General features: G+C 30.6%; 2 protein-coding genes across 4 annotated transcripts; one reads left to right on the top strand and one right to left on the bottom strand.

Moving 5' to 3' along the window:
• The first annotated feature begins 3,249 nt into the window (after positions 1-3,249).
• On the top strand, positions 3,250-6,334 carry LOC123884253 (cytochrome P450 71A1-like). Its single transcript, XM_045933320.1, has 2 exons — positions 3,250-4,255; positions 5,551-6,334. Exons 1-2 carry the CDS (start codon positions 3,251-3,253, stop codon positions 6,166-6,168), a joined length of 1,623 nt encoding a protein of 540 aa, XP_045789276.1. The 5' UTR covers position 3,250; the 3' UTR covers positions 6,169-6,334.
• A 2,424-nt stretch (positions 6,335-8,758) lies between these two features.
• LOC123883913 (serine/threonine-protein kinase AFC2) lies at positions 8,759-12,596 on the bottom strand. Of its 3 annotated transcripts, XM_045932869.1 has the most exons (11): positions 12,352-12,596; positions 11,433-11,625; positions 10,953-11,133; positions 10,812-10,860; positions 10,603-10,717; positions 10,300-10,391; positions 9,920-10,070; positions 9,736-9,800; positions 9,557-9,654; positions 9,361-9,463; positions 8,759-9,264 (listed from the first exon to the last, which is right to left on the bottom strand). In XM_045932869.1, exons 1-11 carry the CDS (start codon positions 12,448-12,450, stop codon positions 9,124-9,126), a joined length of 1,287 nt encoding a protein of 428 aa, XP_045788825.1. In that variant the 5' UTR covers positions 12,451-12,596; the 3' UTR covers positions 8,759-9,123. The 3 variants fall into 3 exon arrangements, with proteins under 3 accessions (XP_045788825.1, XP_045788826.1, XP_045788827.1); XM_045932870.1 differs by lacking the exon at positions 11,433-11,625 and having other exon boundaries at positions 12,352-12,488; XM_045932871.1 differs by lacking the exons at positions 10,603-10,717; positions 10,812-10,860; positions 11,433-11,625; positions 12,352-12,596 and having other exon boundaries at positions 10,953-11,094.
• Positions 12,597-17,680: the final 5,084 nt, after the last annotated feature.

The following is a 17,680-nucleotide window of genomic DNA, read 5'->3' as shown; positions in this document are numbered from 1 at the left end:
AAGTTTATCAAGAATAGATCCATAACATTTTTTTTATAAGCAAAAAATGAATTATAAGGAGTACAAGAAGTACTCAAACCTTTACAATTCAAAATAAGTAACTCTTAACAACATTGTAAACAATTTAAGGGATTACTACACCAATTAGAATAAACAAAAGAAAGATTACAACCGGCTCTCCCTATAAACCAAAACCAAGATATAAACTTAATATGCTCTAAGATCGATAACATGATAATGTATTAACTAAACTAAATAATTCTCAATAAAATTTGTATCCTAAAATAGATAACATTATTCATTCCCATTGTTTTAACAAATGTATTATTATTAGAATATATAAATTCCTCTTTTCAAAATTCGTTTTAGGCCGGTCCTGCAAGAAAGTGGATCAACATCATTTTTTTTTTATATTAATCCTCTGAATTTTAGAAGAAGGTGATTCCGATAATTTAAAATTCCATTATATAATATATAAAATCCGAGAAAAGTGTTACTTGAACTCAATTTCGTTACAATTTTTTTATTTATTTTAATTACCACCAATTCCTAAGTGTCAGAGTGCTGTTAATTTTTAAAGACTTTAGTTTTTATTTTTTTTGTTAGGTAAAACTTTAGTATTTTATTTTATTGAATCAGAAGATGTTATTGTAGACGTTTCTCATAAAGATAAGATTATTTTTTATGAGATGACTTAATTAAGGGTAGACTTGTACGTAACTGATGACTTAATTTATATTTACTCGGTAGAGATGACTTAAATTATTTTATATTCGTATTATGACCAAAAAAAATTATATTCATATTTATTGTAAGAGATAAATTAATTTTTTGAATGGCAAAAAATAGTAATTTAACATTTTGAGAAAAATCTTCTTACATTAATTATACAATAAATTTGAAAAAATAAATATTATTATTTATTTATAAATAAGACGGAAAATGTAATAAATTAGGGACGATACGTTGATGTTACATGTTTATACTTCTTACTTACTACATGTGTTGTTGTTACATGTATATGCTTCAGTAGTTAGTCGAAACAAAATAATCTTTTTTTTTTTAAGGAAGGATGAAACAAAATAATCTAGAGGTAGCTGTTTACTTCAATTGTATTTTAACCTTCAAAATTGGAAAATGTCAGGTATAAATAAGTATAATTAAGTGGCCCAAATTAATATACTTAGGCAACGACTTTTTTCAAATCAATATTTTAAAATTCATTCAGACCTACAGTAAATGAATATATGAAGCACATAATCCGACTCGGACAGCGCGACACCGCTAATGAAAAAAATATAGGATACTGACACCGCTATATATTTATAAAACATATAAATCAAAAATCAAAATATATACATGTAAATCTAATTTGAGCAACTTATTTCGTTAAAAAAAATTAAAACAAGATATGATAGTATTTTATCATTATCATCTATTATCGAAAAAACTAAAATCACTGTAATCAAAATGTAATTTCTTCAATCCCTCATTGATCAATATTGTTGTTTCAACATATTTTTAACTCGGCAAATTGTTAGTAGTTAGTATATTACAATGTTATGTTAGTTTTTTCTCTTGTCAGGACTTGAACCTTAACCTCCAACTCCTTAATCCTTAGCTCAATTGGTTTAACTAGTTGATTCAGTGATGATTGACGCTATATTTGGTAGTGACGACCATCACAGTTCGATTCTTCACAACTACGATCGAAAGATGGCTAAAACTACTTAATGTCAGAACTGACTCCCCAATCAGATTAGACGATCCAGTGAACCGGATACCGTGATGAAAACAAAAACAAAAATAAAAAAGGAATTGAGTAAACTTTGACTTCTTGATGTCATTCAAATTTGGTTCATTATACAAAATGAAACAGAGTCTTATCTCTTCAACCCCACAGAACATATGAAATGGCCAAAAGTCCAATAATTTTACAATTGAAAAAAAAATGGTGGGGCTTTCTTCTAATATGGTCACAAAAATATTAAACTCTTAAAATTAAATGAATAAACCCCACCTAGAAAATAATACATTCTAAATCAAATATAAAGATGCAATTCAAGCCGAGGAGAACCATTTAAACTGGCCCAAGAATTGAAGGAAGCTACATATGTGAATATACTAATACCAATAATGTTGCTAATTGTTGCTAATTAATTTGACTGAGTGGATGTGGAGTGTGTGAATAGAATTTGATTAGTGTGTTATCCTTCTACGATACAATAATTAAACGGCTAAATTATTTTGTTAATAAAAATATCCCCATGTATAAATGAATGGTAGAGAATTAACTGACATTGTTACATGATTATAAAATAAAAAAAACTGACATTGTTACATCTTCTGAACGTTGATATCCTCTGAGCCTTCAGAACTTTTGAATGGTCATCTTCTGACATGTCTTCAGAGCTTATCTTTAAAATAATTCTGCATACTTGAAAACAAATTTTAGTACCTCCAATTGTATATTTAATACTTTGTTATCATCAAAACCTTTAATAATGATTGGGGAATTTATAAATCTCAATTTTGTTCCAACAGTGAAAAATTCATAGTTTCAAACTCCGACTTTAACTATCAACTGAACTACACTTAGATATATGTATTCGAGTTAATGCAAAAGTAACAGCTGGATGAATTATTCCGTTTAGAAACTCATTATAAAAATTTAATTTTATCAATTCAACCTTCGATTAAAAAAGTTTATTGAGTAGCCAACTCCGCACATTTTAATAAAATTTTAAAACTACAAAACTTTTTAAAAAAATCCATAAAAAAAAACATAAACAAAATAAATATTTATAACCAATTATTAAGCGAAGTAATTCGACTAAGAGTTACTCTGGGAGTAACTTAATCTAATACATTTTAAATGGATAAATATTACATCCCATGTTTCATATTAAATGATTCAATTGATTGTTTCACGTATGTTAATACATAATTTTTTGACCATTAATATTTTTAATTATTTATTAGTAATAATTATAAAAAGTTGATATTTTTAAAATATTTATCAAAATAAATCTAACAATATCTTATATGCTTATATTTATTATTTATAAATAGAAAAATAAAATCAAAATAAAATATGTAAATAATAGTGCACATGATCAAACTGTGTCACTTAAAATGAGTCGGAGGGAGTATTATGTTAGTAAATTATGGTAGTTTTTAAAATTTAAACTCTAGACTTGGATTCCTTTCATGTCTCTCAACTTACCAATGAGTTGTTGGTGGGGATCATATGTTCTATATATATGGTATGCCTAACTCTAAGTGCAACATATGTTTATTAAAAAACCCAATGGCTCTCAAAAAATGGTCACATGAACAAATTATAGGAGCTTTTTGTTCTCCCTTATATCTATCTCTCTTTTTCCTTGTAAGTGTATTGATTGTGTTTAACTTTGCAATTAGAAAACCCAAATCTAAATCCAAAACTAATCAACTTCCATTTCCACCTAAACTACCTATCATTGGTAACCTTCATCAACTAGGCACACTTCCACACCGTTCTCTTAGAGACCTATCACTCAAATATGGCAACATGATGTTGTTACAATTGGGACAAAAACCAACTCCAACTCTAGTGGTTACTTCAGCAGATGTAGCCATGGAAATCATGAAAAAATATGATAAAGTTTTTTCAAACCGACCCCAACATATAGCTCAAAAAATCTTGTTGTATGGATGTAATGATGTTGGTTTTGCACTTTATGGAAAAAATTGGAAACAAAAAAGAAAATTATGTGTTGGAGAATTATTAAACATGAAAAGTGTTCAATCATCTTATCCCATTAGAGAAGAAGAAGTTGAAGAGTTGGTGAATAAGCTAAGAGAAGCTAGCTTGAATGATGCATGTGTGAATCTAAGTGAGATGCTTATTTCAACAATAAATAATATTGTTTGTATATGTGCTCTTGGAAGGAAGTATGAAGAAACTAGTGATGGCAATTTGAAAGTGTTAGCAAGGAAAGTTATGATGTATCTTGCAACTTTTGTTGTTGGAGATTACTTCCCTTCTTTGAGTTGGATTGATGTTCTTAGTGGAAAAATTGGAGAAATGAAGGATACTTTTCAAGCATTTGATGGTTTCTTTGATCAAGTGATTGAAGAGCGTTTGGCTTTGAAAAAGATGGAAGATAATCAAATCAAGAAAAAAGGGTTTGTGGATATTCTACTTCAACTCCAAGATGATGGCATGCTTGGATTTGAGTTCTCCAATAATGATATCAAAGCACTTCTAATGGTTTTCTCTCTTTTATCCCTTTCTTTTTGTTTCATTTACACTTTCACTTCCTTACTATAAACACAAACTATCATAGATACAAACGAGAGTTGAGTCTAACTCAACCCTACAAAACCGATTTGTAAGGTGATGATTGTTCTCACTTTTAAACACACATTCCAGACATCTCGTAAACAGTGGGTGGTCCGATTGCGAAAACCTAATAGCAGGCAGTCTAACGGATCGTGAAGATGCTTTGACCATCTTAAAATTGAGAGTTGAGTCTAACTCATTCTTACAACTAATTAATTGTGCTTGAATGAGAAAATATCAAATAGAATATTTTGATATTTCTCTTACTATATTTTATTACCTAAGACTACCTACCTATTGTCTTTACTATAGTAATGAACAATTCTCATCAATAGAACGAAAAAGACGGATTTAGATCCTCTCCAATTTTCCCTCATGTTTTCGTTCCTTTTTTTTAATCTAACGGTTGGTAAATTACAAACAATAAAAAGAAGAGAAAAACAACTCTTGAATTAAGAAAAATAAGATAAAATATAAGGAAAAATTGGAAATGATCCGAATCATAAAAACACATGTCATGTCCTAGGGACCCTCAAATTAATGAATAAACAAAGTCACCATGCTTGTCAAACTTGAGAGATAAGACTAAGAATCAAGATAACCACACACCTTGATCCAAAGAAGAAAAAAAGTTCACTATACCTAAAACCAACATTGACTTCTAGCACTTCCATGAACCAGACAACAAATAGATAAATAAAAAATGCAAAAGAGAGAGAGCCAATTAAATCAAATACAAATAAAGTACATGCACAATTAGGATCAAACCAATTAGGGGTTGGAAATGAGTCGAATTGAGTCGAATTTGTCTGAGCTTGATTCGACTCGATAAGAATTGGTTCGGCTCGAGTTTAACACAAACTTTTTTCCAACTCGAGTTCGGCTCGTTTAAAGTTCACGAGCAGTTCGCTTCGACTTATTAGGTTCAATTAATTTGTTACATTTGAATCAAATTAAGAATAGGCTGAATAGCTCATAAAGCTCTTAATTGACTTCAAAATCACTTAAATGGATAATAAAACTATTGATAGCGTTATTAATCCGATTCCAAGGGTACATTATGTAACTATGTAATGTGATTCACGCTCTTTTTATAGATAATAGTGGGTATATTCTAGCAAAACCCTATATATATATTATTATTTTTTTCTTTTTTATTTTTGAATAATATTGGTGCAAATCATGCATTAACAAGTTTTTAATAAAAGAAAGTAATTATTTAGGACATGTTTATTGGAGCAACTGACACAACCTCAACAACATTAGACTGGACAATTTCAGAGCTAATGAGACATCCAACCGTAATGAAAAAAATACAGGAAGAAGTAAGAAGAGTTGTTGGAAATAAATCAAAAGTTGAAGAAAATGACATCAACCAAATGCACTATTTAAAATGTGTAGTGAAAGAAAGTCTAAGGTTACATCCAGCTACTCCTCTCATGGCTCCTAGAGAAACCATATCTAATGTAAATCTAAAAGGTTATGATATTCCTGAAAAAACAATGGTATATGTAAATTCATGGGCAATACAAAGAGACCCTAAAAATTGGGACAACCCTGAAGAGTTCATGCCAGAGAGATTTGAACACAGCATAGTTGATTTTATAGGTCAAGATTTTCAGTTTATCCCTTTTGGTTTTGGGAGAAGGGGGTGTCCTGGAATGAATTTTGGAGTAACTACTGTTGAATATGTACTTGCTAGCCTTCTTTATTGGTTCAATTGGAAGCTACCAAATGAAACAAATTTAGGTAAACAAGATATAGATATGAATGAGGTATTTGGACTTGTTGTCTCAAAGAAAGAACCTCTTCACCTTAAACCAATAGCATTTTTAGCATAATCTACTTTTCAAGTATTTTGTGGTCAAAGTGATTATATATTGTTGTAATTTTAATTATATTAACTTTATAAGTTTAAAGATGTAAATCCTATGTTTTATTTTAGAGAAACGAACTTATGTAAAAAAATATACATTAAGAATAATAAAACTTTTCTTTTTTTAAACATAGAGAAACTATCTACCACCACCTTAAGAATCAAATTGATTCTTGTGTCTATAACTCACTTTCAAATAGATCTCAACTCTTTCAATATTTTATATTAGTTATAGAGTCAAAAACATCTAGGCTTAATTAGTCTATTGGTCCCTTAAAGACATTTTAGGTTTTATAATGGTCCCTTAAAGAAAAAAAAGTCTGGATTGATCCCTTAAAGAAAAAAAAAACCCGGATTGATCCCTTAAAGACGTATATTTTTGTCATATTGGTCATTTCTGTTAAATTTTAACTCCAAATATAACAAAAAATTCCAATGGTTAAAATTTTAAAAATTAATAAGGTTTTTGGTGGACCACTTACACTTAATGACATCCACAATTCAGTCTACTAAAACTAACGTTTTATGTAAAAAATTGATGGAAAGGACCAATTGAGAAACGAATGTGTCTTTAAGGGACCAATCTTGACCTTTTTTTCTTTAAGGGACCATTGTGAAACCTAAAATGTCTTTAAAGGACCAAAAGACTAATTAAGCCAAACATCTATAATAGTTAGCTAAAGAAATAGAGAACAATTTAATAGTTTATAAAATATCACAAACCACAATATTTTTGAATATTGACAACAAGAAGACATGTAGCAAACAACATTGCACGAGATATAATGCTGATCACATATAATGTCTTTTGGTTTGTATCCTAGACAACGTTGGTTGCACCATAAGTTGTTTTATAAATTATTTTCTTCAGTCTCTGATTAAAAAAAAGTTTTTTTCAATTTTATGTCTAAGCAACAAATTATTTTTAAAATTAATTAAATAACTGATGTAATACAATATAAACATAAAAAGTGAATTGTTGCTTGTATATGAAACTGAACGAAGTAATTATATATATTAAAAGAATTCACACAAAAATCAAATTACACTATTCGTTATCAATTTTTTCTAAAATAATGGTCTTTTTGTTGAAGGATAATTGGCTGAAACAGCATCTACACGTCATCATTTTAATTAAACAAATCAATTAATTAAATTATATTCTATATCAATTTTTCTAAAATAAAGGTCTTTTGTTGAAAGGTAATTGGCTGAAACAGCATCTATTTAAATATTCAAATAAAAAATTATTTTGTTGATGGTAGTAGTAGGTGTAGTTGGTGTCATTAACAGCATCTGCCCGTCATCATTTTACATTTTTACTCTTTTTTATTAAGTTACCATTAAAGAGTTATGAATAGGTTGATCGACTGATCAATAAAAAATTAACAACATAAATAAATTTGTAATTGATGTTGTTCAGATTTTTATGGTAGGGAGAAAATGAAGGGTAAGAGGTTAAAAAGTTTGAAAGATAATAAAAATAATCAAAGATAATAAAAAAGGTATAATTGTAGTTCTTGGAATTAACTAATTATTTTTTTTATTTACAATGTTGACAATGAGAATCGAACTCATGACCTCATGCATACTACTCATGTCTCTCATCACTAGACCAAACATATGGCGAGAGTTAACGAATTAACTATCTAATAATAAACTCTAACAAACTAATGTAATATTCTAACTTGCTAATGGAATCTCTAACTAATTATCAATATTCTTTATGGAAGTAAAAGTTAATTTATAAGTATTATATATAAATTTTAATTTATAAGTATTATTTATAAATTTATTTATGTGATTAATTTCCATCAATTGTTAGATAAATTATTCATAATTTTTTTAGAGCTATATAATTTATGTCTCATGTTTAATCGTAATGACATACTTTTGTCCCTGTCTCATGTTTAATCAAGAAAGTCTGATACACTTAAGATAAAAGTAATCTTGAAAAATGAGGCATTATTGTTGTGTATATTTTTATTTTTTTTCAAGGCAGTAGTTGCACAGGAACATACTCTTAAAAGTTGAAGAGTAATCTTGAGAATACACACTCTTCAAAGTAATCCTGAAGTTCTGATATTTATTGGCATTCATTCGATGAAGTTCTGATAATCTTTTGAAAATACCTTCATTTTGAGAAAATCATTTTTCCATTTTTAAGTGTTTCACATCACATATAAATCCTGCCTACTCTTAAATATTGGTTGCACCAAACACTTTACAAGAATTTCTTGCAGTATACCAGGCTTAAACAATGTTTTGTTTGGCTTACAAATGAGTGAAAGAGTGAAAGAATAAGTAATTGATCCAAATTTGTAAGACTAAATATATCAATTATTAAATAATTTCTTATAATAAAAGATCGAGTTAGTAGCTCTGTTGACTTTTTTCTGCATTATGGGAAATGAACCATAAAACATTTGGCTGAGATTGCTGGAAGTGGGTGAGACAACAGATTGTGGGAGTACATCAACCCAGAAAAAGTGAAATTAAAAGAGATAGAGGAGAGAGATTTAAAGAATTTGGAGAAGGGATGATTCAAGTCCAAATTTTAAACATAAATGTTATTTTTTGTCGAAATTTTTTAAACATTAATGTTAAAATTGATATTATCTTCTATACATCAAATTCATATATGTCAGTAAGAACACACATTTCTAAAAAAGGATGAAGAGTTTAAGGGCCCAAGAACAGCCGAAAAACAATCCTCAGTCACTAGCATCACAAAACTAAGATGGAAAATTTTACAGGGCCATCGACTCCTCTTTAATAGGGAAGGGTTGTGGCCATTCTTATCACAACACGCAAATCACCATATTGATAATGTAAATGATGGTGATGACCCAGCTACAGGAAGCGACAGCTTATGAGTAATTAGTGGATCTAACTTCATCATTTACTAATGGTGGGTAGCCTAATGTGATCTCCTCATAAAAAAGGAATGTCTCAGGGCTTCCTTAGCTGTTATTCTTTCAGAGGGGTCATATCTAAGTAACCCTTGCAACAGATGAATGAGATCACCAGCTGAATGATCAACATGCTGCATGATAAGGTTCTGCAAATATTTGAGCAAAAAAAGTAAGGAATAAATTCAAAATGGATCAATTAATGGCTTCAAAAAGGTCAGAAATTAAATGGCAACTAAGCACACCTGTAGTCTAGGGAGCTTTGTCACAGCTTTAATACTCTCCCTCGAGGTTGCACCCACTGGCCAGTCTAGTTTACCTCTTCTAACATACTTCTCAGCATGTCGGCTAAACATGCACAATAAAATAAAGTCATTATACTGGGTTTAGAGATCAAACAAATGAAAGAACAATCAAAAGTTTCCATTGTCATTCACTTACTCAACTCTCTTCAACATATGCATTGGTAGTGGACCAAGTACCCTCTCCATCATGGCAAGGTGCTCTAAATTTTCATGAGTCTGAAACAAAGCTTCACCCTACATCAGGAGATCACAGATGTCAGAACGTAAAAGATTTGACAAATGTGTTTCATACAGGTTTTCAAGAGCAAGGCATACCGTGCATAACTCGACCAATATACATCCCACACTCCATATATCACATGGATGACTCCAGCCAAGACCTACAGAATACATTACCAAAATGAACTACTTAGCTGAAATGGCTGGGATCCTATGAATTAACAACATGCAAATTCAGTAACAAAGGAAAGCATCCAGTCGAACAGTATTTAGTACATACCAAGGATAACTTCAGGTGCTCTATAATGACGAGTTGACACAATGTAACTCTGATCTACTCGCTCATACGTGGTACTACCAAAATCAATAACCTTGATAGCACTAGACTTGGGCACTTTCTTGAAATATGAGTTTGGCGATCTAGAAGAAATCTGTTGGAGGAAAAAGAAAAAAAAAGATGTCAGGGATTGACAAATCCGCACTGGATTAATTGGTTTAATTATCCTGATATACACTTAATATATGGGCCGATGTCTGAAATTAATTGTACTACATCTTTAGTTAGGCGCTGCATCACCCGTGACCAATTAGTTTGAATAATTCAAAGGAAGGTGCAGAAGTTCAAACAGAGAATGCAAGGAGTGCAAAATAGATATATACCTTGTAGTCAGGAACTTTGACATAGTCTGATGAAACAAGGAGTATGTTTTCAGGCTTTAGGTCAGTGTGGATCATGCGCAAATCATGCATAACTGAAAATTATCAAAAGAAACACATTAGAGAAATACACAACGAAATATGTCTGAAGGCATCATCATAACAAACTTGAAACAAATAAGGACAAATACAAATATGATTTATGTGCTACTTTTGTCAGCTTATGATAAAGCACAATAATTTGTCCAAACAAATTGAAATATATGGAAGAATAAAGGAATACTAGTTTAAGTAAATACTACACACATGCTATACATTCCAATAGTTGTCTGCCAATCTCGCGGACAAGATCAATGGGAAATGAGCGATAATTGTTTTTCCGAAGAAAATCGTATAAGCTTGGTCCAAGTTTCTCAAACACCTGTTAAAACCATTTAAATTCACTTTCGTCTTAACCCCCAAATTATTTTGTATATCGGGTAAATCAACCCATCACAAATCAATCAAATACTTACAATACATATATGATTACGATAGTCAAACCAGTTCCGTATTTGCACACAACTGCAAGGAATAAGACAATTTAACCAATGCAATGGAAACAAATGGTTGCATTGTGCTAGAGTAAATGATGAAATAAAGCCAAAACCACTTACCGATTGCCACCTATATCATGTTTACCAAGCTGCTGCAACATCTCAATTTCTATCATAGCTGCTTCCCGATACTTTTTTATTCCACGGACAATTTTAATAGCAACCATTTCCTTCCTTTCTCTGTCCCAGCATTCCAATACCTGCCCAAAAGTTCCTTCACCCATTTTGCTGTGGATCTTATCTGTAACCGTTAGAAATAATTAGAAATGAGTACAAAGCAAGCAAAGCTAAACAAAAATAGAAATAAATATTTGAACTTTTAAAATTATAATGGACGTCAATAATCAGTAAATAGTTAGCGCATTTATATAAGTCTGGATTTAACATTTTAAAAATTAACAAGGTAATGGAGATGCATATGCACCAAAATGCTGTGTTTTGAAAGCAAATAATTGCAGATCTGAGGGAAAAACAATAAACCAGGATTTGACCAACACATATATGAAGGTAAATTTTGTAATTATGGTGAAGTGTAATTACAGCGGGAAGTTAAATTATCTCCAACAGCAAACATGTAATGGCCATCTTTGTCATCATTTCGCCAAGGGGGAGAAGCATTTCGAGTATCACCCTTAACAATTACAGAACTAGAGATATTTTCCGAGGGAACCCCTGAGGGAGCATAGCTTGAAATATTCCCAAGCTCTTGTCCAAAAAACAATCCTACCTGAGCCTACACACAGCCATCCATTCATGCACCACTAAGAGTTAAAAATCAAAATTCTATCCCACCAAGTACCCTACCAATAACCTCTCCATCATCTCATATTGGTACAACAAATTGAATGTGAACATACAAAAATAATCATTAAGAACACAACAAAAACCATAGAATTTAAATCAACAGTGTCAGATTCACATAAGAATTCACAGGTAATTCATTCTTTAAATTCCATTAACATGGATTCTCAGATTGAATCTAATATTTTATTTCCAATAAATTCCAGTAATTTACACAATAAAAGCATAAAAAAGTGAAATTTTGAATATAATAAGATGTATCAAATCTAAATCATAAAATATACAGTTTATGATACAAGCTAAATAAAGTCTTTTACATAAAAATCATGTCAATACAACACTTTCAGCAAGGATAACATGAAAAAATTTACAAATTTTACTGTCCCTAGAAATATTAATATCTTCAGATCCAATTAGTACATATAAGAGAGAGAAAAATCAATTAATTCAGATCCGTGTTATACAGCCATATCCAGTTCTTAAATAATAATCAAAACACCAAAACCTAAAAATCATAAGCTAAATCCTTGAAATAAGATAATCAAAATTACCTGAATCAAACATACCTAATTACACAAATTCCACCAGATCTAGATCCAGAAAATATAACAACAAGAAAAAATTATCAGATCTGAGATTTTAGGGGGAAAAAAGTTACCTTAGGGGTTTCAGGAACATCCCAACCCAATCTCGCTCTCTTTCTAGGGCGTCGATCCATGTGAGTATGAGGAAATTCGAAGACGCGTTCCATCTCCATGATTCAGAGAAAATTCAGAGATGTGACGAAAGAAAATTTGTTTCAGAGAAGATTTTTGCCAACGATGCGTACGAAGTACGAACCCTAATTTTGACGTTTGCCTAATAATAACGAACTGTGAAAGCGGTTAAAATGAAATCTAGCCGTCCACGTGTTGGCTTAGAGGAACATCTTAGCTTAGTGGATCGTGCTGTCAACTTTTGACTATGGTTTTAATATTGGGCCAGACTTTTAACCATGGTTTAGTTAGTTTTGGTGGATATGTGGATATCCGCATTCTTCAATGGTATCTGTTCACCCTCTCTTCTTTTTCTTTCTTTCTTTTTTTTTTTTTTTTGACGAATTTTTTTTTTATTTGTTGATTTTGTATGAGTCTAACTAACCATTAATTAAGAGTAGTATTATTTGCACAACAATTTACCGTTGGTTTAGTGGTGATTGGCGCTGAACTTGGTAGGGAGGACCACAGTTCAATCCCCAGCAACTGTAATCGGGAGGGAGCCGATACCACTTGATGGCATAACTGACCCTCGAACCAGATTAAACTGGTGGTGAAAAACCAAAAAAAAAAAATTAACAACAATTTCACAAGTGCGATTGGAAGGGGATTGAAATTAATTGATGACAGAATTGACCTTCGAACCAGATTAAACAGGTGGTGAAAGGCAAAAAAAAAAAATTAAAAACAATTTTGGAACAATGTTTTTTTTTTCTTCTTATTTTTGGGACAAAAATAATAAAGAAAGAGAGGACGAGAGAGAATAAAAACATAGTAATTAGAGTATGAGATAGAAAGTTGTCAAAAATTAGTTGTACGGATATGATTTCTCTTAATTATGGATAGGAAAATGGGATAACCTACCACGCAACAACCCGTTTGTTGGTATTTCAAGGGTGAGTTGAGTCTCACATCGAATGAAAAATGAATGTTGAATGATTTATAAGTGAGATGACTCATAAACCTAACGTCTTAAGGTTTTGGGTTAAAGTGTGGTGTCCAACTCACTTTTATAGTTGTTCAAGGCCCGATGTGATGATCCCCCGAACTCCCTCACGACCAGACACCGTTCTGTCTCCAACCTATCAAAAGTGGTGCACGACAAGACAAACCAACTAGATAGCAGGTTGAATATCTCACTCAGCTCCGTTTTACGGCGGACTTCCTGCCAAATTTTTAAATAAAACTTTATTAATTAAAAAAATCGCAAAGACAAACGAAAAATAATTAAATTAAAGAATATTTTATGTAACAAGAATATGCATCTATTAAATTTATAAAAATTATATTTTAAAGATTTAATACATTATCAAGTGACTCTCAAGTCAGAGGCAACTCACAGATTTTAAAGATTATATTTTAAAGATTTAAAAATTATATTCTCAAGATTTAATATATGCGTCCAATTTGAAAGTGACTCTCAAGTGTTGGTTGATGCTATTCGTACCAAACGGCGAGGCAACTCAGAGTTTCTTTCGATCGTTAATGAAATTATCTTTGTTATGCTATCATGTGTGAACTTTGAAGTTAAGTTTTTAGGAGACAAGTGAATTCGGTTGCTCACACTTTAGTTAGGGCGGCCAATTCTTGGTCTAATTTTCATAGATTTGATATTATTTCTTCATGTATTGAACTTTTGATAATTAATGAAATGCAGTAAGTTTGTTTAGTTCAAAAAAAAATTAATATATTATAAAATACTCCTATATGGAAAAGACAACAAAAAAAAATTAATGAATTCACCGATTCAAAAAATATTTGAAAATAAATTTAAAGTCATAAAACTAGAGTATTTTAAAAATTACTCTAGTCAAAATATTTAAAAAGTGTTTTTTTTTTCTCTATTTTATGAGTTAAATATAAAAGAGAAATTAAAAAGTTGTCTGTGAAAGAGTCGAAGCCGATTCGAAAAGGGTGGGGGCAAAGTGGGAACCAGTCTGCTCATGAACTAGCTAAATGGGCTGAGCAGGAACCCAACAAAGTTTGGCCCAATATTGTTCCTCATTGTATTATCCCCATTATCCAAAAAGATATAAGATTTGTATTTCCAGCTTGAGTTTTATAAATTATTTTCTTTCAAAAAAACACTTATACATAACAATAACAAAAGGAGGGGAAAAAAAAAGTATTTTTATTACCACTAAGTCCGACAGGTCAACCGGCCTCGCTCCATCACAACCCCGCTTTCTAGTGGATTATGCGGGACAGACCAACCATTAATGGTGGTTAAAAATTCCAACCCATCCCGCCAAAAAACGGGTTAAATAGGTTGACCCGCCGGGTCCAATCCATTTTGACGCCTCTACTTTATTATAAAAATATGACATCTGATTCATTTTATAAAAAACACTTCATTTTTTTAGATTATGAAGTGTTTTTTATAAAAAAGAATTTTAAAAGTATTAAAATAAGAATAAGGATATGTTTGACCGAAAAAAATAAAAGTAGAAATGAATAAAAAATATAGAAATCGATGGATAAATTTGAACTAAGATTTAGTTTAATTTCATTCACCGATTTCTGCATTTTCTTTTCTTTCCACTTTTTTCTTCCAACCAAATGGACAAATGCTATTTTTACGTACTACCTTGCAAAGTCAAGTGTTCTTTGTGAACATATACTTTCAGTTTTTTGGTATGCCCTGACATCTTTAGTGCTCTGGGTGTCTTGTATTAAAGAAATGGACTAAGAAGGCAAGTCTATTATTACCTAATACACCCACTAATACTTCTCCTCCATTACCTCTATTTTTAAAATGTTATCTTTGCATTCATTGGACTGTCGACTGTGGAATTCAAATTTTTTTCATTCTCACTATTTAATCTTCCTTAAATGAACCTAAAATTACATTGAAATTCGAATTTCAACAATTTAACGGTTCAATTTCAACTAGTTACACTAACATTGACTTTTTCTTGACAAAACACTAAAGAACAACTCCAAACACACAAGAGGATGGTGTACCGTGTACTTTAAAAAACAATTAAAATTAAGCACTTGAAAAATTTAACTAAATAAAATTTACTTTTTAAATTCATTAAAAATCTAATGTATATAGTTCATAATGTCAAAAATAATTTACATTCATCTTTCTCTATAGGTACAAACAAGACTAAATTTGAAACTTCAATTCCATATCCTATCTTTATCACTAAATCAAACATTTGAAATTTATTTTATTCTAAATATTATATTTTGAAAGTTTGACATTTTACGGTATATATGAGAATAGTACATAATATCCTTGAATATATATAAGCATTATTTCTTTAAAAGACCACACCATATTGATGTAGGAATTTTTTTTATCATAATAAGACCTCTTTTTTTTCTTCTTTTTTTTTTTTTTAACATCACTATACTTGGGATAATGACCACGGAAAATTAATACATACGTGTAGATTCAGATTTCAGACTATTCAATTTGTAGCATGCCAATCTATTCATATGATTTGATCCTTTAATCTCTGAAATTAACTCAAGTATGACAATCTTTCATTTTCTTCCAGATTCACACACAACGCAGCCTCTAAATTCTAACGAATTGAAAATGCAACAGATACGTACTTCCAAGTATAACATCCAAAATTATCATTTTAAAAATCATTGGTGGAGCCAAGACTCCCCTAAACTATGATCTGTCTTGAATAAAATTGAAAATTAATTAAAGTTATTATGTTTGGTTTAGTGGTGAGAGATTTGAGTAATATGCATGAGGTCGTGAGTTCAATCATCTGCTCCTTTGTAAACCAAAAAATGCAAATTAATTATAAATCTGCGAATAAATTTAAATAGTGTCGATAAACAAACACTACAATTAGATGAAAAATCAAATAGTGTCGACCAAAATGATAAACAAAACAAAGCCGTATTTAAATGACAAAATTAGGAGAGAAAAAAAAACACGAAAGAAAAATCAAACCTATGTAAAATTCACTTATGTAGATGAAAGGAGAGAAAAGGTGATGCATATAAACAAAAACAAAAGATTAAGAGAGATCGACCGCTACTCAATCCAAATTTCGCATAATTAATTTATTTATTTTTCTTCAACCATAGACCAAATCCATGCTTGATCTCATGATATATAATATATGTCATGGCATTTTATCTTACCACCAAATCATGTTTGATCTTATGATAATATAAAATGACAATGATCCACATTGACCGAAAGAGTATATTGGTTATAAATCTTACGATAACAACATCATTAATATAATATGATTTTTACTTAATGAGTGTTTTCGAGACACTCTTTAAATATTTTATTTTTAAAAAAATATTACTATTCTAAAATGTAAAACATTTAAATTTTCATGACATTGATTACACATATTTTCAGAAACAATTTAGAAAAACTCACTATTTGTCTGGCCTCGGGACATTCTTTAACATTTTATATATATATATATATATATATATATATATATATATGGGGGCTGCTAACTTAGACCCAGTTGGGTCTAAATTAGCAAAGTGCACTTTTTCAGTTGGACCAAAATACCCATTCTTTTTAATTAATTAACCAAATTACCATCAATGGACGCGGATCCAGTGTCGCGCGCGTACCGCAGGACCATGGTTATAGGCCGTTGATTTCCATCAGACAGCCAAGATCTGATCTCATCAAGACTGTCTGATCAATCAGACAGCCTAGATCATCCGAATCCATCAGATTCCAGCGCGTGCACCACACTGGATTACACCCTGGAGAGAGAAGAATCTACTTTTTAAAAGCAGGACACGTGTCGCTGTCTGATTGGCTGGGCGTGATTTTTTTCCATTTAATACTTTGAACTCAATTATTTCGTTGTAAATTAATTTTTTATTTTTTTTTTATACCAAAATTCATAATTTTTTTTTCTCTACAAATAGAGACTTGGTTCGTTTGATTTGGACACAGAAAAAAAAACTCAATTTTTCACTACCTTAATCTCATTTTTCACTACCTTACATCAACTCACTGAAACCATTCTACCAGGAAAATGGTTTCAGAGTACAAATCTCTGAAACCATTCTACCAGCAAAATGGTTTCAGAAGCAAACACAATTAATAAATTACTCACTGAAACCATTCTACCAGTAAAATAGTTTCAGAGTACAACTATGTGCAACCATTCTACAAGCTAAATGGTTTCAGAAGCAAATAACTAATAATCAACTTACTGAAACCATTCTACCAGCAAAATGGTTTCAGATTACAACTCTCTGAAACCATTGTACCAGATA

This window comes from Trifolium pratense, linkage group LG5 (assembly GCF_020283565.1).
Source record: "Trifolium pratense cultivar HEN17-A07 linkage group LG5, ARS_RC_1.1, whole genome shotgun sequence".
Classification (NCBI taxonomy): Eukaryota; Viridiplantae; Streptophyta; class Magnoliopsida; order Fabales; family Fabaceae; genus Trifolium; species Trifolium pratense.
The sequence above is the reverse complement of the archived record's forward strand: the minus strand, read 5'-3'. Positions and strand labels throughout refer to the sequence as shown.

Coding starts and splice junctions, on each gene's coding strand:
- LOC123884253 (XM_045933320.1), top strand. CDS start 3,251: ATGTTCTATATATATGGTATGCCTAACTCTAAGTGCAACATATGTTTA. Junction 4,256..5,550: donor ATATCAAAGCACTTCTAATG/GTTTTCTCTCTT, acceptor GTAATTATTTAG/GACATGTTTATTGGAGCAAC.
- LOC123883913 (XM_045932869.1), bottom strand. CDS start 12,450: ATGGAGATGGAACGCGTCTTCGAATTTCCTCATACTCACATGGATCGA. Junction 10,861..10,952: donor CATGATATAGGTGGCAATCG/GTAAGTGGTTTT, acceptor TATTCCTTGCAG/TTGTGTGCAAATACGGAACT. Junction 9,265..9,360: donor CAAAGCTCCCTAGACTACAG/GTGTGCTTAGTT, acceptor AAATATTTGCAG/AACCTTATCATGCAGCATGT.